The 26,013-nt window shown below is 37.6% G+C and overlaps 1 protein-coding gene across 4 annotated transcripts in view; it reads right to left on the bottom strand.

The window, feature by feature from the left end:
* Positions 1 to 438: 438 nt before the first annotated feature.
* The window catches only part of Eps15 (epidermal growth factor receptor pathway substrate 15), a 118,901-nt gene continuing 93,326 nt past the window's right edge, over positions 439 to 26,013 (bottom strand). For 3 of the 4 annotated variants that reach the window (XM_069987240.1, XM_069987241.1, XM_069987242.1), the window contains 7 exons: positions 24,271 to 24,306; positions 22,262 to 22,398; positions 16,934 to 17,003; positions 12,791 to 12,867; positions 10,644 to 10,806; positions 6,350 to 6,534; positions 439 to 2,976 (listed from right to left, as the gene is read on the bottom strand). In XM_069987240.1, coding sequence (XP_069843341.1) covers positions 2,830 to 2,976; positions 6,350 to 6,534; positions 10,644 to 10,806; positions 12,791 to 12,867; positions 16,934 to 17,003; positions 22,262 to 22,398; positions 24,271 to 24,306 — 815 coding nt within the window. In that variant the 3' untranslated portion in view covers positions 439 to 2,829. The remainder of the gene's footprint in view (positions 2,977 to 6,349; positions 6,535 to 10,643; positions 10,807 to 12,790; positions 12,868 to 16,933; positions 17,004 to 22,261; positions 22,399 to 24,270; positions 24,307 to 26,013) is intronic. The other variant, XM_069987243.1, reaches the window with a different exon arrangement.

The raw sequence follows: 26,013 nt of genomic DNA, 5'->3' as shown, positions 1-26,013 counted from the left end.
TTATAGGACAATATTAATAACTAGCTGAATTTCCTCTTTCAGCAACTCATAAGAATAGGATAGTGAATTAGAGGGTTTTAAAAGGTATTACACACAGCTGGGCTGTTGTTGGCTCATGTCTGTAATCCTAGCTACTCAGGAGGCTGAAATCTGAGGATTATAGTTCAAAGCCAGCCATAAGAGTCTGTGAGACTCTCATCTCCAATTAACCAGCAAAAAGTCAGAAGTAGAGATGTGTCTCAAGTGGCAGAACACTAGCTTTGAGCAAAACAGCTCAGAAACAGTACAGAGGTCCTGAGTTCAAGCCCCACCACCAGCACAAAAAACAACCCCCCCCATATAAAAACCCCATACAAAACCACCTATGTTTAGAGTACTGTCTCTGTGCATATACATTTCCTTTCTTTCACAAAACAGGAGCAAAAAAAACCCTAAAAATGATAGTGCATATTTATTGAGTGTATATCCAATGTAAGATATTCTCTGAAATTCTTTACACATATTAGTGTAGACTGACTGTACATTTATCTTTTCTCATATAGTACACATAGAGAACTGTGCAAAGATCCAATGTAAATTGGATAATGGATAGAATGCTTTATTATATAAAGTTTATAACTCTCATAATTATAGCCTAAATATACTGCAGGAGTTTGAAATATAAGAGAAAATTCTACGAACTAGTATGTAGAAGACAGTTAAAACTTTGTAAGTAATGTCACTTACATCTTGGTATTACTTATTTGTTCTTTTCAAGCACAGGCCCTGGAGCCAGGGTCAACACCAAATATACCACAAATGACTTAACACATCCATCCTGCACAGTCAGCATGGAGATACAGATATATTTATATAATACATACTTTAATATTATATTGGTCCACTTAGTATGCATATTTTAACAAATGATAAGAATCTATATAATCCAGTTAAACACACATAAGATTAGGATACAATTATTACATTGAAAGTTGGTGTTTATAAGTTACAGATATTTACTATTTTCCAGAGTGCTTTTTTAATTAAAAAATATTTTAAAAGCATTTCAAACATTTGTTCATTTTTCCCAGTGCAAAAGAAGGTTGTTCAAGTCAACTTACCTTTTTCCTGAAGAGTAAAGGGGAAGGAAAAAGAAACCCCAAAAACCACACTCATCACATCTCTCCATACTACCTTCTCAATCAACTTTTGCAGTAAATCCATATCACTGTATTAGTTTATCAAAGTTATAGCCTTGTGATTACTATTCAGCCCTTGCTTCGTATGTATCACATTTATGCTGAAATGTTTCTATTTACATAAGTAGAAAAAAGTTAGCAGTGCAAGAAAGTGATTTAAATTTTGTTTTAAACCCCAGTTGTCCAATAGTGTGTGGAAAGAAAAAAAGCACCATTTCAAGATGAAATGTATTAGTTATTTTGGAATTTATTTATAGGCCAAGTAAGTTATTCTCATTAATATATATCAATACTTCTTTAACTTGGTGATCCCAGAGGATTTTAGTTAAGTTTTCAGGTGCATTTTTCTTTGTCTTGCTATTCAATACACTAAATCAGTAATGCAGGTTAAAAAAAGATTATAAATTACAGCCTCCTTCACTCTATTTCAAATTCAGCTTGTCTGCTATGTCACTTTTATAGAAAATGAGCTTTTAATACAAGCAGAATACTTTTTTTAATCCCCCAATTAAAAATATTTTTTTGTTAGTCTGCCAATTTTATAGGTGAAAAACATGAGGAGAGTAGATAAAACTAAACTACAAGGTACACAAAATACAATATAATACATGCCACTTTCCCCATTTATATTAAGTGGAAGTTTTTTCAAGTAGCTGAGCCTTCATTAAGGAAAACAAAACAAAACAAATATATATGAAAAAATGAAGTACCTTCCAGTTCCAGCTTTCTAGAATTTCTTGTGCAAAGTTCAAGAACAAACTTATCATGAGCTATAGAACACAGTTCAAGAATAAGGGCTGCATGTTAAGATTTCTGCTTACACATACTGATGGTGTATTTTAAGAGACAAATTTTCTCCACTGTCAGGCATGTAAAATGAACATTTTCCTGTAAATTGTTCTCATAAGAAACTGATTTTGTTAATTAGCACACATACAGAGAGGTATCAGTTGATCTAAAATTCTTTAAGTCTAGAGAAAATTGTTTTCAAAAATGTATTTCATATATGTGGCTTTAATGTTTTCATTTAGTGAAAATGTGAGTCTCAAGCTATAATGGTTCAAACTAATGCAACCCCTTTCCAATACTGGAGTTAAACAATGCAAAACATATTGTCTTTCTTATCTTTAAAAACCCCAATTAAACAGTACTTTTACTATAAGGAAATAAAAAATGTATTTTGGGCAATTTGCACCAATCATAAAAGAAATAGGATCTTCTTTCCCTTCCCCTCCAACCATTTAAATCCAGGAAAAATACTGAAAACATTAAGATATCTTCTGGCTATCATCAGAATAACTATAGAACAAGGGTAGCATAGGGTTAAACTATTTCTCTATGTTCCAGAAAGTAGAAGGTTGGGTGTTCTAGCTTTATAAGTAAAAGTAGCACAGGCAGTCAAAAGCTCACAATAAATGCACACCAGAACAGGGGCCTAGATGAAGCTGTCTGATTAGGTTACTGCTTTTGATGGAAAAAGTAAAATAAAAGACAGATGTGAAATATAGAAGAAAAAGTAGACTTTTGTCACATTTACAGGATTCTCAAAACCTTTGTATTCCCATGCTCATAGGTAGTTTTGATACACATGGTAAATAGTTTCAGTATTCAAGAAGAAAAGTGTGTTGTTGACAAAAGACAAGAGAATTCTTCATGCTTCTGATATTTCAGATTTGCTGAGTGCAATAGCCAGTTCTAAGTCTTCTTGCTCTTGCTGATTCAGCCGGGCAAGCCTCTGCTCTTCTTCTCTCTCACTTTCCCTCTTGGCCCATTCAATCATATCTTCTTCAGAGGGATACTGTCATTTAAAAGATCAAATGAATGAACAAATGAATATATGGATAAGTAAAACAAATACAAAGAAGGAAAAAGTTTTTGAAAAAGAGCTTTAACTACTTAGTCCACCTGAAAGACACTAGAAATAATAATAACTTTTTTCACTTTTTCTGAAAGCACATTTTTAGTTTGAACAACTTATTGAGCTTTAACTACTTAGTCCACCTGAAAGACACTAGAAATAATAATAACTTTTTTCACTTTTTCTGAAAGCACATTTTTAGTTTGAACAACTTATTAAGCTGTGGTTTAACTTAAAAGATTAATGCAGTCTATGGATACAAAGCCTATGAAAGTAAACATTTAAAAATAATCACCTAAGAAGGCAGAAATGAAGTTGGGAGTAGTAATGCATGCCTGTTATCCTAGTACTTGGGAGGCTGAGGCAGGAGGACTGCAATTCAGAGGCTAGCTTGGACTACATAGTAAGACTTTAGCAAGAGTCAAAAAGCTTGATGTAGAATAGCACACTTAAAAAGAGAAGAGGTTTAGCCTTTTGATCTAATGTAAAACATTTTAGTGATCATCCCACATAATAAATCATTTTAAGGGCTGGGAAGGTGGCTCAGTGGTAGAGTGCTTGCCTTGCATGCATGAGGCCCTGTGTTCGATTCCTCAGCACCACATAAGCAAAAAGAAAAAAAAGCTGGAAGTGGCACTGTGGCTCAAGTGGTAGAGCACTAGCCTTGAGCTGAAGAGCTGAGGGACAGCGCCCAGGCCCAGAGTTCAGGCCCCACAACCGGACCCCTCCCCAAAAAATAAATCATTTAAAAATTAATTCCATTGGTGACTTTTTTGTCTTATCTTAGATCTTCAAAGTTCAGAAAAATTCTGAAGCAAAAATAGGCTGATTTTGATATACATAATAAAAGACCATTAGGTATACTGGACAAGATATGAAGGCTTAGAGAAATTTTTTGATCCACTTTAAACAAGACAACACTAGTGATTATTCGATTGGTGAAATATTTTTATTCACATCAAACTGCAACTTTGGCAGAAACTAAATTCGTAATTCTACTTAGTTTCACTTATAGGAAATAAAAGAAATTGTCAGGCTTTGTAAAGATAGTAACTTTTAATCCTAAGGAATTAGAGGTCTTAAGTTTCCGATGAAATTTAAAATAATGGAAAAAATGGAGTATTTATATTTATATTATAAATTACACAAAATATATTATGAGATTCTAGAGTATGAAATAAGCAAAAATGCATCAACTATTGTTCAAGACTCACTCCAATCAAATTTTGACTTGCTCCCCTCTGTATATCACTTTTAGAATAATAAAAAAATTTTAAAAATTGACTTGCTACAATCATACTTGAGATATTATCTTTTCCTATTTTCTGTCTTTTTTTGAGATACTGGAGTTTGATTCTAGGCCACATGCTTACTCAGCTGGTGCTCCACCACTTGAGCCATGCCTCCAGCCCTGCTCTTTACTGGCTATTATAGGTGTGATCCATTGGCACCTGATGCCAGTTCTTGATTCTCTACTTGAAACCACTTAAGTTTCATTTGAAATGAAACTAGTTAGTATAAATCTGACACTCCATTTTTATATCCAAACTATGTATTTCTTTTTCTTTTCTCTTATCTGAATTGTATTCTAATTTGCACCTTTCCATTCAAAGAGTAGCCACTGGAATTTAAGAGTACATATTCAAAGGCTGGTACTAACAGCTGCCTTACATGCATGCAGATTCCTGCCTATCTGCTTTCTAACCAGAAATAGTGGCATGGACAGGGCCACTAGTTGAGTGACCCAAAGTGATACAGAGGAGGAAAACATTAGACAGGTTGCAGTCAAAAAACACGTGGCTACTACATCTCCTATTTCTCAAATCGAGGGTATGAGGTAATAAACAGGAAACTCCTGTGTTACAGACAGAATAAGTGGTGATGTCATTTTGCCTGAAAAAAAAATTCTGAGCAAGGGGCTGGGAAGGTGGCTCAGTGGTAGAGTCCTTGCCTTGCATGCATGAGGCCCTGGGTTCGATTCCTCAGCACCACATAAGCAGAAAAAGCTGGAAGTGGTGCTGTGGCTCAAGTGGAGAGCACTAGCCTTGAGCTGAAGAGCTAAGGGACAGTGCCCAGGCCCAGAGTTCAGGCACCATGACTGGCAAAAAAAAAAAAAAAATTCTGAGCAAATGAAACTTTGTTAGCTACTCTAAGAATCTTAACTCAAAAAATACAACTTGCTGGAGGTGTGGCAGTAGAGTGCCTGACTAGCTAGTGGGAAACCCTGTTTTCAATCCCCAGTACAAAAAAAAAAGGACAGGGCTAGGAAGGTGGCTCAGTGGTAGAGCGCTTGCCTTGCATGCATGAGGCCCTGGGTTCGATTCTTCAGCACCACATAAGCAGAGAAAGCCAGAAGTGGTGCTGTGGCTCTAGTGGTAGAGCACTAGCCTTGAGCTGAAGAGCTGAGGGACAGCACCCAGGCCCAGAGTTCAGGCCCCATGACCAGCCAAAAAAAAAAAAAAAGGAGGACAGTTTTATCTAATGATGGGTGATGATGCCTCCACAGTGGTTGGCCCAGTTCTATACCTTTCTTAAGGGCCCTGAGCTACGCTTATATCACAGCATCTTTCCATGGGTTTCTAATGGTTTTTCTATTTTAGAAAATGCTGAGTAAATATGGGTTACTGGTGAACTATAGTCCTCTAGATAAAGTTTGTTCAGATCTTGATAATAGTTTATACACTGTCAGTGTAGCACTTTTGAAAAGTTACTATGGAGTGGAGGTGTAGCTCAATGGTACAACAGGCATAGAATTGTGTGAGGAACTAGGTTCCATCACCAGCGCCAAAAAACAAAAACAAAAAGTACTTACTGTATAAATGTAGTGAACAGAGTTCTGCTTTCTACTCAAAAAATCCCTGGGCCCATCTTATCAGACAGTAGTTGCTGATTGGTCTTTAGAAATCGTGAAAACTTTATACACAAACACACATATACAGCTAACAAATATACAAGCTCATTACTGGCATGATATTCATCCAGTGGACAAATAGAAAAATCACCATCACACTTAACTACCTGCAAAATAATGACTATCAAGATTTATAATTTTTATTACCAAGACTAACAGATGAGTTTACAAAACAATTTGTATATATCCTAAGAACTAAGGCCCCTGAAACCATTTGTACAATGGAAGAATTTTAGAACCATCGAAATAGAATCAAACAGAGGTTTTGCTTGGGGGAAAAATGAAAGAGATAAATTTAATTGAAATGATAAAAATTTGGCAGAATCTAAAGTGATCTTTGAAAACTCTTTGGACTACGAATGGAAAGATTTTTCCCCCAAACAGCCCATTCACAGTACTTACAGCACTGAAGTTAGCAAAATTGCTTGGGTCAGCCTCTTTATTGGTAGTGGTAGTAGTAGAAGTGAATGGATCAGAATACATATCAGGATCTTTTTCTTTGGGGCTATCATTGCCTTGGAAAGGCTGAAATGGATCATTCAGTTTAAAGGGATCAGAAGATTCCAATTTGTTGATGGGTCTTTTTCCTGGATCAAAATCATTACAATTAACTCAACCAGTAAATATGACAAACACAAGCCCACAAGAACATATACACAGGGAACATTACAGAACTGAGGGTAGATGGGGTAAGAACTTAAAACATGGATTTTTTTTTGTAGTTTTCTTATACATTCTTAATTCTGTCTTAAATGGCCATATCAACCATTTGTCCTCACAATTTTTCACACATAATCTCTCAAATACATTCCAGCTAGGAGCAACAAAGCGAATATAAAAGCAAAGGGGAATAGGCCAAGAATCACATTTTAAAAAGAAAGAATAATCCCCTCCTCCCTCAAGGCAATATGTTCCCAAGAATTAAAGAAGGAAAAGGATGAAATAGGAGGAAGATTATAGCAGTGGCCTCTGCAGTTATAAACTCATCCTCATACTTAAGGAAATCACTCTCACTAGTGGCAATAGCAATAAACAGTGCTTTTAAAATGGCAAAGTTGCCCTGCACTGGTGGCTCATGCCTGTAATCCTAGCTACTTGTGAGGCTGAGATCTGAGGATCATGATTCAAAGCCAGATCAGGCAGAAAAGTCCATGAGACTTTTTTTTTGGAGGGGGGGGCAGCGGTTGTGGTACTTGAACTCTGGGCCTGGGTACTGTCCATGAGCTCTTCAGCCTAAGGCTAGCACTCTACCACTTGAGCCATAGCACCACTTCTGGCTTTTTCTGCTTATGTGTGCTGAGGAATCGAACCCAGGGCCTCATGCATGCAAAGCAAACACTCTACCACTGAGCTACCTTCCCAGCCCTCCATGAGGCTCTTATCTCCAATAAATCACTCAGAAAACCGAAAGCGGAGCTGTGGCTCAAGTGGTAGAGTGCTTATCTTGAGCTGAAGAGCTGAGGGACAGTGCCCCATGACTGACCACCCCCCCCCCCCAAAAAAAAGGGCAAAGTTATTCTGATTTTCTGATATTCATAATCCCCAGTAGCATAAAATTACAAATTACCCTGACAAAACTTCCCCTACCTTTTGCCATCTATATCTCAATCTGTGTGACTGATATGTTTAAGCCTAATGCCTATCTATTTGTGGACACTGATAAATTATTCTTTGACCAGTGTATTACCTGTTGGTAACACTATCATTTCCAAACAAATACTTTAATTTTAAAGTATTACTTAAAGTTATTACTTCTTGAAGAAAAGATAGTAAAAGTAGAGGTTAAAATATCTTCAAGGCCAGGCACTGGTGGCTCACGCCTATAATCCTAGCTACTCAGGAAGCTGAGATCTGAGGATTGCGGTTCAAAGCCAGCCTGGGAAAGTAAAGCAGTGGCTCAAAGTGGTAGAGCACTCGCCTTGAGTGAAAAAAGCTTAGGGACAGTGCCCAGGCCTCCAGAACAGACAAAAAATAAACAACAACCTAAATGCCCTTTTTGTAAAATGCCGTAAAAGCTGGTAACAGCAATAGTAGTAGTTATTTTTCATCACTGAAGCAGCTTACAAAACATGCTTACAGCTCCTATCTCAATACATCGTTCCAACAGTCCTGTGAAGGTAGGTAAAATTAAAATTAATACTATTTAACAACTGAGGCAGCCAAAGCTTAGATATGAACTTAATTAAGTTCATGGAGCAAAATTTGAGGTATAGCTCAGTGGTAGAGCATTTGCCTCCTATGCATGAAGCCCTGGGTTCAATTTCCAGTACCATGATAAAAGAAAAAAACAGTGACAAAGGAAAGCATGGGCTATCCAGAATTAACTCAGAGGTTTAGGCTCCCATGCAAGGCTCTTTTCAACAAACCATCCTTTTCCACTCTATCTTTCTACAATTTTGTATATTCACCTCATGCTTGTCAGGTAGGTGCTTTATCCTTTGAACCATGGCCATAGCTATTTTTTTACTTTAAGGCTATTTTTCAAATAAGGTCTCACTTTTTGCACAGGCCCAATGTCAGACTACTATTCTCCTATGTCTGCCTTCTGCATAGCTGGGATGACAAGAGTGCACTACCCCACATGGCTTGTTTAATTAATATGGAGTCTTGCTAACTTTTTACCTAGACTGGTCTTGAACCATAATCCTCCCAGTCTCTATGTCTTGAGTAGCTAAGATTATAGGCATGAGCCACTGTGTCTGGCCTGGATTCTTAGCTTTAATTAAAGCACAGAGTATATTACCTTACTTAGAATTTAAAAAATAATTCCATTGTTAGCATCACACGGCTGTATAAACTTAAATGAGAATACTATTATTCATTTTTTCTTTCTTTCTGTCAGTTGGTGGGACTTGAACTCAGGGCCTGGACACTGTCCCTGATCCTCTTTGTACTCAAGGTTAGTTAGCTCTACCACTTGAGCCACAGTACCACTCCTGGTTTTTGAGTGATTAATTGGAGATAAGAGTCTCATGGGGACTTTTCTGCCCGGGCTGGCAGATTTCAGTCTCCTGAGCTGGGATTACAAGCGTGAGCCACTGGTTAATGGCTTTTCATATATTTTGACCATCTTAATATGTTACTTTTATTGAAAAGAAATCATTTAACTCATTTACCTGATTTTTCAGCAGATAATTTGAGTATTAACAACTGTATATCCAATCCTTTAAGTCAAAGAACAATCTGCTCCTGGGCTGGGAAGTTGGCTCAGTGATAGAGCGCTTGCCTTGCATGCCTGAGGCCCTGGGTTTGATTCCTCAGCACCACATAAGCAAAAAGAAAAAAGCTGGAAGTGATGCTGTGGCTCAAGTGGTAGAGCGCTAGCCTTGAGCTGAAGAGCTGAGGGACAGTGCCCAGGCCCAGAGTTCAGGCCCCATGACCGGACCCAAAAAAAAAAAAAAAAAAAAAAAAAAGAACAATCTGCTCCATAGGAGAAGCTATTGTGAAAAGGCAAGAATGATAACCTAATGGGGTTGAATTTTACCAAAGAATGATATATGACTAAACAACTAATGTGCCAAATATATCTTCTCATTAAGCAGCTTAGCAACAGTACAAGTATTTAGGGCAATTACCTTTTCATGACTTGTCATGAAACAACCCATTCCCTTTTACAGTGTTAAACATACAAATACTAAATAAAAAAGAAAATGAAGCTATGAAGAATATGTTCCTGAACCAGGTGCTGGTGGTTCATGCCTGTAACCCTAAATTAGAAAGAGACCTGGAGAGAATTTCAGTTCAAAGACAGCCCAGGTAGAAAAGGCTATAAGACTCTATTTCCAATTAGCAGCAAAATGCAGACTGGAGGTGTGGCTCAAGTTGTAGAGCATTATCATGCATGAACAAACCAACTAAGTATGAGGATCTCAGTTGAGGGATACTGATACTGGACCCAAACTAGTTTTTAATTGCCATTATAAAACACAGAAGTGAAAAAAAATTCCTTCAAGAAGGGCAACACACTTTTAAACTACTATACTGCTGAAAACCAGAAGCTTTATTTTCTCACATTAAAGTATTTAAAGAAGACTGCATTTTGTAGGAAAAGGAGACTTCAAATTAACTTTCTCTTCTAAAAATTAAAACAATAATACAGGAAACTGGTATACAAATGATAATTGGTACACTTTCAAAAACCAAAAGATCAGCCAGGCACTGATGGCTCATGCCTGTAGTCATAACTACTCAGAAGGCTGAGATCTGTGGATCATGGTTTGACACCAGAATAGGAAAGGCTGTGAGACACTTATCTCCAATTAACCACAGAAATTTGGAAGTAGAACTGTGGCTCAAGTGGTAGAGTGCTAGCTTTAAGTAGAAAACAAAAGCTCAGGGACAGCGCCCAGGCTTTGAGTTCAAGCCCCATAACTGGAAAAAAAAAAAAAAAAAAGAACCAAGAGATTTTACTCGTATTTCCTCTTTTCCACTTTCTATTTCTCTAAAGTGATTTGGGGGAAGGGAGGAGGGGGGGAGAAGAAGCTCCTGTTAAAAAGGCAGTTTGTGATAGTTGAACATACTTATCTCTTAGGCACCTATCTTTCTGTACTGAGACCTGAACAGATGACAGTAGCAAGCTTCTGCTATGTGTCTGATTTACATACTTACATAAAATGGCTTTATGTAAGGTCTACACAGTATTTTCAGAAAGAGAAAAGGCATCAAGTTGATTTAAGAAAGGTACCAACTCTCATACCAGGTGGTGGTGGGCAGGGTCTTGTTGGAGTTCCAATCTTTGGTGGCAGTGCTGGGGGTACATCTTCACTCTTGACTGATGTTTCCTCAAACACATTTTTTGGAATTATCTCTCTGCTCACAGAGCTTGATGTGGCTGAACTAAAAGGATCTTCATTGTTAACCTTTGTTTAAAAAGAAATATTTATATAGGGCTATATAAATAAAACCAAGCAAACTGTGCATTTCATATCATACAGCATTTAGAAAAATGATGGGAGCATTAGCCACACTCATTATTTTAATTTCTAGAGCACAGACATTTTACCTTTTGTATTCAAGGACAAATGGGATTTAAAAAGGGAATCACTACTATATGAACAGCGACTCTCACTACTTATAAAAAATACTAGATCATATTAAAACAAGCCAACTGTGTACTGAAGATGTCAAATTACAGACAATATCTTTTGAAAAACTACTCACCTAAGACCCCCTCTTTCTTTTCTTTCTTTTTTTTTGTACTAGTACTAGGACAAACTCAGGGCCTCAAGTTCACAGCTGATACTCTACTATTTGAACAATGTCTCCAGTTATATTTTTGGCTGATTTATTGGAGATAGTCTCACCAATCTGTCTGGCCATGCTGGCTTTGAACCTCAATTCTCATTTCTGAAGGAAAAGCTAGGATTATAGGTGTGAGCAACCAATGCCTTCTTTGAGGTCTACTTTAAAGGGGCCATATATACACCTGTCTTTAAATGAATATCTGAGCCAGATGAAAATTGATAAGTGATTCCTCACTTCTCAATCCACTTAAATATAGGAAAGATTTGAATACTAATTAAAAGAAAATGGCATCTAGACAAACTATAAAGGCAAATTAAATAGTCATTTTTTAAACAACTGATCTCATAGAATAGTAAGTAAATACAGATCTGAAGATTCTACCTTTCAAATATTTGGAGTTATGAAAGAGTTACTTTTCTGTAATGAACCAGTTTATAATTTCAGATTTCTCTAGTCATTGTTTCTCAACAGTGGGACTACTGTATAGAATAATTTTTTTTTTTTGGTTGAGGGCTTGAACTCTGGGCCTGGGCACTGTCCCTCAGCTCTTCAGCTCAGGGCTAGCGCTCTACCACTTGAGCTACAGTGCCATTTCCGGTTTTCTGGTGGTTTATTGGAGATAAGAGTTTCACAGACTTTTCTGCCCAGGCTGGCTTTGAATTGAGATCCTCAGATCTCAGCCTCCTGAGTAGCTAGGATTACAGGCATGAGCCACCAGTACCCAGCTATATAGAATAATTCTATGTTGTAGAAGTAAGAAGTGTATTATGCTTAATGGCATCCTTGGCCTCTATCAAACAGATAAGAGTAGCATTCTCCATCTAGTTGTAAAAATTTGTCTCTATACATGACCAGATTCACTGGGGTTAATAATACAGACAATTTGACACACCCTGAATCCTTCTCTATTGGCCTGAATCAATACTAGATCTATGGTGGAAAATAGGTAGTGAACATTTAGTATTGTAATTTGTATATTAAGTACCTTAGGTATAGTTGTTCTTCACTCTACTTATACTTATTATTATTATACTGTATTGGGTTTTTTAAAAAAAAACCCACATAAATAGTGATCCCTCACCTATGGCATTATCTATGGAGTTATGTTGCAGAGACTCCTATGATAGGCAAAAATCTGCAAAGAAGCAATAAGTGAACCATGATATAGCGAAGGACAATACTGCTACATCGTGAATTTTTACGTATCACGGGGATCTCTGGAATGTAACTCCCACCATAGGTGAGAGATCACTGTAGACCCTAATAGCCTCAGAGTCTGAAAATCAAGTAGCTAATATGGAGAGGATGGATGACTATTACCTCTATGACCCAGGTGGAATACAGAGGAAAAATACATTTCAAAGAAACATGTTTAAAATGGACATAAGATTCTAAATATGATGTTGCTGAGCAAACTTTTCAGTGGGAAATTATAATTACCCATATCAACATAGTCTGTGTATGTTTATGATTATAGTTTATCTTTTATTTTTGTCCGAAATTAGTATTTGATCTGACTTATTGCAATCAAGTTGCAATGTCTAAGAGAGTTCTGCTCCTCTGATGTATTTTCCCTTTTCATTAATCTCTGCAGATTACCTTTGACAATGTGCTGAAGTCTGCAAATCCTTCTCCAAAGGATTCATTTCCAAAAACAGAAGCAAAAGGATCTGTGGCTAAAATAAGCAAATAAAATCAGTGCAATAGAACAACAACAACAAAATACCCCCATCAAATTTCATGTCCTCTTTTGTTTGGTAATATTCAGACTGGTGAAAAATATCTAATCCCAAGTATGAGTCCCTTAATTTCTGACTGATACTCATAAAGACAGTACTGTACACGGATAATCCATATGATCATATGGTATATTCTTGTATACCAGTAACATAAATTAACTGGTTAATGATTCAAGATAAAATACAGGTGAACTACTTTTAGGTACTTTTATTTATTACTTTGGTCTGAGACCAGAACTCACATTTAGTACCTGAGAATTTTGTTCATTGGCTAGCATAGTACCAACTAAGCCATGCCTCTGACCATAAGACTCTAGAATAAACATCAATAATACAGTTCCTATAAATTTAATTTTTGATTTTATTTTTTGGTTGGTTGTGGGGTTCGAACTCTGGGCCTGCGCACTCTCCTTCAGCATTTCAGCTCAAGGCTAGAGCTCTACCATTTGAGTCACAGCTCTACATCTAGTTTTCTGGTGGTTAACTGGAGATAAGTCTCACTAGACGTTCTTGCTTGGACTGGCTTTGAACCACGATCCTCAGATCTCAGCCTCCTGAATAGCTAGGATTACAGGTGTGAGCCACTGGCACCTGGAAATTTTTTTTTTTTTTTTTAGATAAGTGTCACTATGTACAAGCCAGTATAGAGAACTCTGAAGCTGAGCTATGAAACTTGGAAAAGGTTTGAGATTGGAATCCCATCTCAACAGCACTAAGAAGGCTGAGAGCTGGCCATGGAAGGATGAAACCACAGCTCTGGAGAGGGTGAGGAGAATGGATTGCAGCCCCTCTTGCATTTCCTTAGACTGGTAGCTGTGCTGGGGAAACTTGTTGGCAGTACAAAAGACCTTGAGGGCTGGGAAGGTGGCTCAGTGGTAGAGCGCTTGCCTTGCATGCATGAGGCCCTGGGTTCGATTCCTCAGCACCACATAAGCAAAAAGAAAAAAAGCCGGAAGTGGCACTATGGCTCAAGTGGTAGAGCGCTAGCCTTGAGCTGAAGAGCTGAGGGACAGCCCAAGCCCAAAGTTCAGGCCCCACGACCGGACCCCCCCACCAAAAAAAAGACCTTGAGAAGTCAACCTTGGGTTAGATAAGTGAACACCGTGTGTCCGTACTTTCCCTGGGCTGCAATGTCCTGTCTCAAAAGAATAAAGGAACCAGTGTCTCTCACAAATTCTGTTTTAGCTCTGATTGTAATATTAATATAGATGCTTTACTTTTTGCATGTATCCATGGTAACCTTCCTTGTGTGAACTCAAATAAATACGCTTGTTTGTGGGAACTGGGGCCCCAGTGCAGGAGAGCCTTGAGACCTCTGTTCTTCCTTTTCTATCTGTGTATATCTGTATTTTTCTAATTTTCTTCAGCCTAGTATCCCACAGCACTGCCTCAGGTTGCAGTTAGCAACAGACCAGGATGGCCTCAAACTTGGGACTTTTCTGTCTTGCCTCCTGAGTGCTGGAATCACAGGAAGTTAAAAAAAAAAAGATATATACAATAAATTCCAGTCTTCACACTTGTCCTTCAAAGGCTGTTTCAAATACTACCTCATCCATAAAACCTAGTGTAATGGGGCTGGGAAGGTGTCTCAGTGGTAGAGCGCTTGCCTTGCATGCCTGAGGCCCTGGGTTCGATTCCTCAGCACCACATAAGCAAAAAGAAAAAGCCGGAAGTGGCACTGTGGCTCAAGTGGTAGAGCGCTAGCTTGAGCTTTAGAGTTGAGGGACAGCGCCCAGGCCCAGAGTTCAGGCCCCACGACCGGATCCCCCCCCCCCAAAAAAAAATCTAGTGTAACCTATGTCAGTAATTCACACAAGCAGTGATTTCTTCATTCTCTGTGCAGTAACTATATTTTGTACCGTGTCCAAGTTTGTACCATGATTATCTTTGAAAACAGGAAATAAGATCTATCCAACAAAGAACCACTGACAAATACCTGCTGACCTATACAAGGTTCTAGAAAATAGGGAGATACAGTTCCTACCCTTGAGAAGCCCTAGTGACATATCCAAACAAACAAAATAACTACTGGGCTAACTGGGAAAAGCAGGAAAAGTAGCAAAGCAACACATCTGAGCTTCTGAAGGAGGTGTTCTGAATAAGAAATTACAGTTGCCAAATACTTGGAGGTGTGTGAGAGAAAAAAGGCTACTGCTTTCAGTAACCATCAAAACAATGCTTAACCAATTCTTCAAAGTGCAATTCTCCATAGTGCTGCAATGAACATATTTACTCTGATAAGCTTCACCTATTCAGGGATCACCAATAATACTGAAGAATGTTTTTAACAAGTACTGCTTCGTGGGGCTGGGAATGTGGCTCAGGGGTAGAGTGCTTGCCTTGCATGCATGAGGCCCTGGGTTCGATTCCTCAGCACCACAAACACAGAAAAAGCTGGAAGTGGGTGCTATGGCTCAAGTGGTAGAGTGCTAGCCTTGAGCTGAAGAGCTCAGGACAGTGCCCAGGCCCAGAGTTCAAGCTCCACGACCAGCAAAAAAAAAAAAAAAAAAAAAAAAAAACCAGAAAAAAAAGAAGTACTGCCTCGTATAAGAAGGTAGAAAGAGCCGGGCACTGGTGGCTCATGCCTGTAAGCCTAGCTACTCAGGGGGCTGAGATCTGAGGATTGTGATTCAAAGCCACTGTGTGTCAGCCACATAGTTTCAAAAGATATAACCAGTGTTAATACAGTAAGTCTTTTGGAATTCTCGTTTTCTCTAAGTTTTTGTTTAAATCAATATTTGGCCTTATACTAAATCTTACATTCCTCACTCTTGCTACTCATGTTGGGAGTTACTTCCAACTTGAAAACAAATGATCACATTGTGCTAAATCTCCTTAAAATTTGTTCAATATAAAAAAATCCAATTTGCTAGGGCATTTCTAATATTCTTTCTATGCTTATAATCCTTATTCTGCTATAATCAGCAATCTGGGAAAAGAAAGCTTTCTACTTGCAGCATGAGATTGAAATATTTAGACATTTGAGTTTGCTTTTCTTTGATTTGCTTCTCTTACATAATAGCTAGCCTGCTCACCTGTTTTATTTTTCAATGAACAGTGGGAAAGAAGCATACTTAGTTGAAAAAAAAAGCTTTATTTGTTTTTGTTTTCTTTGTTGGTCATGGGGCTTGAACTCAGGGTCTGGCCTCTGTCCCTAAGCTTTTTCACTCAAAGCTAGTGTTATACCACTTTGAGCTACAGAGTCACTTCTGGTTTTCTTGTGGTTAATTAGAGATAAGAGTCTAACGGGTGTTCCTGCCCAAGCTGGCTTTGAACCACCATGCTTAGATCTCAGTCTCCTGAGTAGCTAGGATTACAGGTGTGAGCCACCAGCGTTCAGCTGAAAAGAGCTTTTAGATTCTGTTAGATTCCATAAGATCTAGCTTTAAGGTTCCTTTAGACCTAGGTTTCAAATTTAGTTGACTGGTTTATCTGGCTCAAATATAATAATAATAATAAGCTGAATAATTTTGATTGTTACTTATTGTTCTGATTCTTAGTTTCCTGATGTTTAAAATGGAAATATCACTTAAAGAGTTGCTGAATGAATATTAGATAATATAAATGGAGTATGAAGACAGGACACTAGAAGAATATTAATTTTTTTCTCTGTATTATTAACAGATTTTTTCTTGTATTTTCAAAACAATTTTTACTATCTGGAAGCCTTTAAATTAGGCCAAGGTTCCTTAAGAGTCAATGCTGACTCTGAAGATGCAAAGCAATACTACCTTTTATAAAGCAAACAGTTCTTATTGGTTTTATTGATATTGATTGGATGGAGTATATATTCTACAAAGACCTTTAACATGAATAAATGAGATCATGAATAACAAGCAAACTAAAAAATGGTATACAAACACTGGTCACTATTATTGATAGAAAATTATAATTAGAAATAATATACTACAATTCAAAAGCCAAAATTAATAAAAAATATTTTGGGGAAAAAAAGCTTAAAGGGTAACATTTAACATTCCTTAACACTGGTAAATTTCTTTACCTGAATCAGCTGCTGCAATAACAACTGTTCCACCAGGAGCAAAAGGATCATTGTTCTTCAATGTTTCCCCCTAAACAAATTATACAAATCCATGATGAATGAGAGAAGTAACATTTCATATCTGAAACCCTACTGCTACTCCCTCAAAATGGCCCTCTCAAATTCCATAAGAAATGCAAACATAACAAATACTTCCCCCCTACTAATTTTCAGTCCTATTAAATAGAAATGATACCTATTCTTTTCTTTTCTTCTTCTCTCTGTCTCTCCATTTTTTTTTTTTTTTGTAGGTTGTGGGGGCTGAACTCTGGGCCTGGGTGCTGTCCCTCAGTTCTTCAGCTCAAGGCTAGCACCCTACCACTTGGGCCAAAGTGCCACTTCTGCCTTTTTTCTGCTTATGTGGTGCTGAGGAATCGAACCCAGGGCCTCATGCATGCAAGGCAAGCACTCTACCTCTGAGCCAACTTCCCAGCCCCATCTAATTTCTTTAACTGTGAATATAGACACTCCAGAAGACTTGATTTGCCCCTCTTCTATCACAATCCCACCCTTTTTTCTGTAGAAGTGATTATTATCTAACTCTGATGATACTTCTTTCTTTTTCATAATACTGCTACTTGTATAGAAGCATAAAATTTTAACTTTTTTTTTTTTGCTGGTCCTGGGGCTTGAACTCTGGGCCTGGGTACTATCACTGAGCTCCTTTTGCTCAAGGCTAGTGCTCTACCACTTGAGCCACAGCACAACTTCCAGCTTTTTCTGTGATTAACTGGAAATAAGAGTCTCACAGACTTTCCTGCCTGAGCTGGCTTCAAACTATGATCCCCAAGTCTCAGCCTCCTGAGTAGCTAAGATTACAGGCATGAGCCACTGATACCCAGCTTTTTAACTTTTTATTCTAAATAAATTAGACTTATGGAAGAATTATAAAGACTATATAGTTCCCACAAACAGTTCACCAAGCTTCCTCTAATGTTAATATTTTATACAATTACAGTATATCTACTACAATTAAGGAATTAACAATTAACATCAGTATGAAACTATAAACCACAGACTTTATTTGGATTTTGAGTTTTTCCAATAATATCCTCTATCTAGTCCCATATGTACACTAGATGCACTAACTCTGCCTCTTATAAAAAACACACACATATGCATATACACATGGAGGGATATTTTTGTTACAAAGATCTTGCTGTATTTTTAATAATAAATTTTGTCAAAGTTTGGAATTAAGTGGCAAGAGTGACAGGCTACAATGAGAGAATTTCACTTGAAGCCATACATTTCTGCCATTGAACTATTATCTTTATTACTGTTAACCAGTTTCCAAGAAATTGCATATTCAGAAAGATAACTGAATTTTCCTTCTGATACAAGGCTTTTCTTAAAGGGTTAGCTGAAAACATGATCAGATGCTAAGAGAAAAGGCTGTGAAGAGAGTTTCCAAACATTTATATCCAATTCTGCTTCATAACCATCAATGTTATCTATATTTTAGGTTCTGTTTCCAATGATCAAGAAGTTGGATATTACAACTTGGTATCAAAGGACAGTGCCAGATGTTAACTTAAAAAGTTCCAAGTAGGGCTGGGAAGGTGGCTCAGTGGTAGAGCGCTTGCCTTACATGCCTGAGGCCCTGGGTTCCATTCCTCAGCACCACATAAGCAAAAAGAAAAAAGCCGGAAGTGGTGCTGTGGCTCAAGTGGTAGAGCGCTAGCCTTGAGCTGAAGAGCTGAGGGACAGCACCCAGGCCCAGAGTTCAGGCCCCATGACCGGACCCCCCCACCCCCCCAAAAAAAAAGTTCCAAGTAGAGGTTGTGGCTCAGGTGGAATGGTGCCTGCCAAGGAGTGTAAAGCATCAGGTACTGAAGTTTGAGTCCTGGTCTTAAACAACAACAAAAAACTTCCAAGTAAAACAAATGTAATAAAAGAGAAAGAAAATGCTAACCTTTTTCTGATATTACTGGGATTGAACTCAGAGCCTCACTTGAGCCACAACCCTAATACTTTTGGCTTTCACTTTTTTGTTTTATCATTCAAATTAAAAATTTGAATCATTTTTATTGTTATTATAAAGGTAATGTACAGAGGGGTTACAGTTACATAAATCAGGTGAAGAGTACATTTCTTTTTGGACAGTGTCACCCCTTCTTTTCTCTTTCCCAGTTTTTCCATCCCATCTCCATGCACAAGTTGTATAGTTCATTTTCTTTTTTTTTTTTTGGGTCTGGTTGTGGGGTCTGAACTCTGGGCCTGGGTGCTGTCCCTCAGCTCTTCTGCTTAAGGCTAGCACTCTACCACTTGAGCCACAGTGCCACTTGCGGCTTTTTTCTGCTTATGTGGTGCTGAGGAATCGAACCCAGGGCCTCATACATGCGAGGCGAGGCAAGCACTCTACCACTGAGACAACTTCCCCAGCCCCGTATAGTTCATTTTCAACATAGTGTCCCATGAATACCATTCAAATTCTTTTATTTGGGGCTGGGAAGGTGGCTCAGTGGTGGAGTGCTTGCCTTGCATGCACGAGGCCCTGGGTTTGATTCTTCAGCAACACATAAACAGAAAAAGTCAGAAGTGGTGCTGTGGTTCAAGTGGTAGAGCGCTAGCCTTGAGCTGAAGGGCTCACGGACAGCGCCCAGGCCCAGAGTTCAAGCCCCATGACTGACAAAAAAAAAAAAAGTTCTTTTATTTTTGCTGGTACCATAGTTTGAATTCAGAGCCCTGGCTTTGCTGGGCTTGTTCAACTGGTATTCTATCACTTAAGCCATACCTCCAGCTTGGCTTTTTGCTGGTTAATTATACATGGAGTCCTGCCAACCTCTCTGCTCTGTCTGGCTTTGAACTTTGATTCTCCAGATCTCAGCCAAGGTTACAGACGTGTGCCACCAGAAACAAGCTCCAATTCACTCTTCCTAATTCAGCTATCCACTCCCTACTTCACATTATGATTTAACACCCGTTCAATGCTACTATATACTAGCTAGAAAATGGAAGATAATTTGTTCAGTTTAATTTATGCCTATTACAGAGCAAAAATCAGTTGTAGTTAGTAGGAAAAGACTTGGGGATTCACATATGGAACCACACAATCTGTAATAATAAGTTAATCTTTTTATGCCTTGTTTACTTTATCTTAAAAGTGGGGGCAAGCTGGGCATTGGGGGCTCAATTTATAATCCTAGTTACTTAAGATGCTGAGATCTGAATATACTGGCTCAAAGCTAGCCCAATTAACCAGCAGAAAGCTAAAAGTGGGGCTGTGGCTTAAGTAGAGTGCCAGCACACGTGGTAGAGCAAAAAGCTAAGAAACAGCACATAGGCCCTTAATTCAAGCCCCAGTACTAGGATGCACACACATACACACACACAAAAGTAGGGGGAATATACAGGTGGATGTAGCTCAGTGATGTCATCACACTAGCATGTTTAAAGTCCTATATTTAAGCCTCAGCACCTCAAAACTAAAAGGAAGTGAAATTATGTTTCATAAAACTATTGTACTACTAAATGATGTAGAGCTTGGCACCATTCCTGGGACATAGGAGAGACTAAATAAACTATAGCCATTATTATATTGCCAACTCTTTGAGTGGAGAAGTTATGAAATGTCAGTAAGGGCAATATTTATTTTAAAAACTGAGGAGAAAAAAGTACAACAAATGGTAGAAATGTCTCAGCAGGGGAAAAGAATAGAAGGAATGTGTTAGGTTTTAATTAGGAAGTGCTAATTAGCTTGTTCTTTAAATGAAAGAAATAGAGAATGAAAGGGTAGAATAAGGTAAGAGGAGAACACTGATTATAGTCAATTTTAGAAATTTTGGCAAATGAAGCTAGGCACTGGTGGCTCATGCCTATAATGCTAGCTACTCAGGAAGCTGAGCTCTGAGGACTGAGGTTCAGAGCCAGCCTGGGCAAAAAAGTCCATCATTCTTATCCTCAATTAACTAGCAAAAATCTGGTTGTGGTAGGGCATCAACCAAGAATACAAGCCATGAGTTTAAGCCCTAGTACTGGCACAAAAATAAATTGGCAAGTGAATCCTCACTGCGATACAGAGTATCCAGTAGGCTGTGGAAACCAAAATATTTAGTTATAGAGATATTTTCTCTAAGTCACTGGAAAAATACTAATTGTTGCCTAAGGAAAACTACTGAATTCAGTTAGGGAAATAATTCAAGAGTATAAAAAACAAGCAATTACTCTTTTTATGTAACCTATGCAACAATGATACAAGATACTATGTTCGAAATGAATTTTACAACTTTGGGGGGAGGGAAGTGGGGGATAGGGAAAGCAGGAGAAAATGAGGGAGGGGGTAGCAATGTTCAACAAGAATTATACTCATTTTCTTATTCATATAACTGTAACCCCTCTGAACATCACCTTTACAACAACAATAATAATAAAGCAATATTATTCTAAAAGCATTTTACAAGATAAAATATTTTGCTTTGGATGTCTATCAATCAACTGCCCCTTTCTGAGTCCAGTTTATAAATATCAAACTACTGCCTCAAAACCAAACCAACAGAAACTACTAAATCACTCCTAGGCTCTGAAACTGGGTGATAGGTACATGAGGCTTGTTAAAATATTTCAGAATTCTCTATTTTGAGTTATTTTCAAACATCCATATTTTTAAAGCCTCCCAAACATTCCTAACATAAAGAGTTTTTAATAGCCTCCCAAATGACATAATACTTTAGCTGTGTGAAATGGGGCACATTAATTTGGGGTCCTGATGTTCTTTTTAAAACAGAGACACTAACACCTACCTTGAAAAGTTAATGTGAAAATTAGAAATAATGAATGTAAGGTATATAGAGGTAACTGGATCATAGCATGTGAATACTAAATAGTAATTGTTGTAGCTATGTATGTACTCAAGAGAGCTTAATGTTCCTAAGTGGGGGTTTATACTTCTTTGCAAGATTAACATTCCAGAGGTACCTATAAAGTAATTTACATAACGTTTTTTCAATAATAACCAAATATGGAAATTTCATTTAAGGCTGGCTTATGAACTTCCCACTGCTTATTTTTAATATGGCCATTGAGACAAAATTTGATCCCTTGAAAGATGGATTTTGTTTTTGGATACTAAGTCACCTAGTTAATTCTAATGGATGATCAAATTATGAAATACTAGTGGATAATCAAAGTATGAAATAAGAAAAACTGTAAGTGTCAGAATGAGAGAACTTTTTATATGACCCATTATACATAACCAAAAAAAAAGACTTTCACCATTGTGTATTCAGGAAATTCCCTTACAACACTAGTTATCCATTCAATGTAACAGCTTTTAATCCTTCTACTTACAGATGTATTACTGTTATTGTTGAGTGCACTGAAAGGGTCAGTACTTGAAGTGACAAAAGGATCAGTAGCAGATTGTTTGAAGAAGCAGTCAGATGCAAATGGATCTGAACCTTTGAAAGGATCACCACCAAATGGATCTAAGAAAATATAAAGTAGAAAGGTAAGAGATTAAAAAATCATTCACTAACTTTCCTAGCATAAAAGCACTGCCTTAGTAAAAAGACATTTTCAACTGTATAGTAACATCTATTTCAAGTTCCTTTGTGATTTTGATTAAGAATATAGAGCCTTTTACCTACTAAACTTATACTTTTTATTAGTATATAAAATGGACTTGGGGCATGGCCTTAATACTACCAAAAAGCAAACAAACAACCTAACTCTCAATAATAATTTTAAGGTGGGCTGGGAAGGTGGCTCAGTGGTAGAGTGCTTGCCTTGCACGCATGAGGCCCTGGGTTTGAGTCCTCAGCACCACATAAGCAGAAAAAAAAAGCCAGAAGTGGCGCTGTGGCTCAAGTGGTAGAGCACTAGGCTTGAGGTGAAGAGCTGAAGAAGTACAGCGCCCAGGCCCAGAGTTCAGGCCCCACAACTGGACCCCCCCTCCAAAAAAATTTTTTTTAAGGGATTTAAAGTAAATTCCCTTTATTCTATGCATATTATAACTGAAAACTACAACAAAAACTTCAATTTATTCCTTTCTCTCAGCTCAAAGTTAACAGCCAATATTCTTCAACAGGTTTGGAAAACAAAACTAAATGGTAAACAAGACTTATTTTGTTTTTATAAAATGATTAAAAGGGTACTTTAAAAAGCCAATGTTTAGTAATTCTTCAAGATGGTTGCATGTTTCCCATTCACATATAAACAGGCTATATATACATAGCTCAATAGTAATGTGTATATTATGCTCATCTAAACTTTAGTCAATAAGGAGAAATTAAAAGTCAACATCACTTTTTTGGTGCTGGTGCTAGGACTTGAACTCAGGGCCTGGGCAGTATCCCTGAGCTTTTTTTGCTCAAGTCCAGTGCTCTACCACTTAAGCCACAGTTCTACTTCTAGTTTTTTTGGTATTAATTTGAGATAAGTCTCATGGACTTTCTTGCCCAGGCTGGCTTTGAACTGCGATCTTCAGACCTCAGCCTCCTGAGAAACTAGGATTACAGGCATAAGCCACTATTGCCTAACTACAGAATATTACTTTTAAGAAGTAAACTGGGGGTTAGGAGATATAGCTCAGTTTTACAACACTTGTCTAGCATGTAAAACTCTTAAGTTCATTCTCTAGTACCACAAAAAACAAAACAGAAAACAACAACCAAAAAATGGCTGAGTACTAGTGGCCAATACCTGCAATCCTTACTACTCAAGAGGTCTGTGAGGAAAGTCTGTGAAACTCTTATTTCCATTTAACCACTAAAAAGCCAAAAGTGAAACTGTGGCTCAAGTGGTAGAACTCCAGCTTTGAGCAAAGGAAGATCAGGGATAGTGCACAGGCCCTAAGTTTAAGCCACAGGACCAGTGCATGTGTGTACACACATATACACCAAATAATAATAACAAAGCTAACTTTTTTTTTTTTGGGGGGGGGCCAGTCCTGGAGCTTCAAGCTCTGGGTTTGGGCTCTGTCCCTGAGCTTTTTTTGCTCAAGGCTAGCACTCTACCACTTGAGACACAGTGCCACTTCTGCTTTTTCTGTTTATGTGGTACTGAGGAATCAAACCCAGGGCTTCATGCATGTGAGGCAAGCACTCTATCACTAAGCCACATTCCCAGCCAAAGCTAACCTTTTATTAAGCAAATTCGTAAGACTATACTACTCCCTTTCAGAAAATGCCAGGCACAAACAGCATTGTACTAAGGCTTTAGAGCAGTTTCAAAACTCAATTTTAAAACAGCTCAATTTCCTGTAACTTCCTATCTTGTTACTTCTGTGTTATTATATACAGCATAAATTTATAATTAAAAGTTGAATTAAAGCTAAAATGGAACTCTTATATACTGACCAATTTTCCCAAAAGGATCATCTTTAAAAGGATCACCTGTGATAAAATAAACAGAAATTACAATTACATGATTACAATTACAATAATTGCAATTACATTGTGTGGAATCATTAGTGAAACAGTAATTTTCAAACAAAGACAAAGCAAGTTAGTTACAATAGCTGTATTCAAAGTAAATTATGAATATTACCCATTTTAGGAAATATTTAAGATAATAAAGAATAAAACCTGAATTCAATACACCTCATAAAAAAGGTAAATCTAATAGAATAAACTACAATTTGACAGTTACGGGGAAGACAGGAACATCAGCAAAAATTTTACTAACAAAAGCTACTCTTCATAAGAATAATGGATGGATCATCATTTTAGGAATGAAGATTTAATGAGCTTCAATGGGGAACGTCTTACAGAATTAAGTAGTTCAGAGGTAAACCATTTAATTAACAACTACCTATTAATTAATGCACATCCTGAGGCTTGAATTTAGGACCTGAGCTCTGTCCCTGAGCTTTTTTGCTCAACTCTTGCACTCTACCACTAGAGCCACAGCTCCACTTCTGGCTTTTTTTTTTTGAGTAGATTATTGGAGATAAGAGCCTCATAAGAATTCATGCCTGGGCTGACTTTGAAACTCAATCCTCAGGTCTAAGCTTCCTGAGTAGCTAGGATGACAGGCATAAGCCACTAGTACCTGACTTATGACATTAGTATTAGTAGTATTTTTGCCAGTCTTGGGGCTTGAATTCAGGGCCTGGGCATTGTCTCTGAGCTTCTTTTGCTCAAGGCTAGTACTCTACCACTTGAGCTACAGAGCCACTTCTGGCCTTTTCTGTTTATGTTTATGAATGGAACCCAGGGCTTCATGCATGCTAGACAAAGCCTAGCCACTAGGCACATTCCCAGCCCAATTTTTGACAAGGGCATTAAGAACACACAATGGGGAAAGGATAGTCTTTTCAAAAATAGTACTTAGACAATGGATTCCATTTGACAGTATATACAAAAATGAAAAATGAATTAAAGCTCTAGATATAAAAACTAAAAGTACAAAACTCTCAGAAGAAAATACATGAGTAAATTTTGCTACTTTGTACTAGGTAGTAGTACATTTCTTAATATGACAACAAATACACAAGAGAAAATAGATACGTTGAACACCATCAAAATTAGAAACTATTGTGTACAACATTAAGAACATGAGACAACATAGAATGCTAAGGATATATTTCAAATAATATATTTGGTAAGAGTGTATTTGGAACATGTAGAGAGCTTTTACAAGTTAACAAAAAAAGATAAACACTCCTATTATAAATTGGACAAAATGACTTGGTAGTGATGGTACTGAGATTGAATTTAGGGCCTGGTTCTTGCTAAGCAGGTACTCTGTCGCTTGAGCCACATCACCAGCCCCTTTTTGTATTGTTTATTTTCCAGATAGGGTCTTGGTTTATGCTCAGACCAGTCTGAGCTGGTATCCTTCTACTTCTCAGTGTCTATAAGGATGACAAATGTGTCACTGTGTCAGTCATTGTCTTTCCCCAGCAACTGGGATAACAGGAGCATGCCACTGTGCCCAAACACTGGTAAAGAAGTTTTTCATGCTAGCCTCAAATTATGATCCCCCAAATATCTACTTCCCAAGTATGTGGAATTACAGGTTTGAGCCACCACACCTAGCAGGGCAAAGTAATTTGATACTTAATATGATTTGATGATTAATATGATTTGAGCTTTTTT

Source organism: Dipodomys merriami, unplaced genomic scaffold, assembly GCF_024711535.1.
Source record: "Dipodomys merriami isolate MVZ:Mamm:240054 unplaced genomic scaffold, mDipMer1.0.p SCAF_34, whole genome shotgun sequence".
NCBI classification, from domain to species: domain Eukaryota; kingdom Metazoa; phylum Chordata; class Mammalia; order Rodentia; family Heteromyidae; genus Dipodomys; species Dipodomys merriami.
This window is presented reverse-complemented; position numbering and strand designations above follow the sequence as displayed.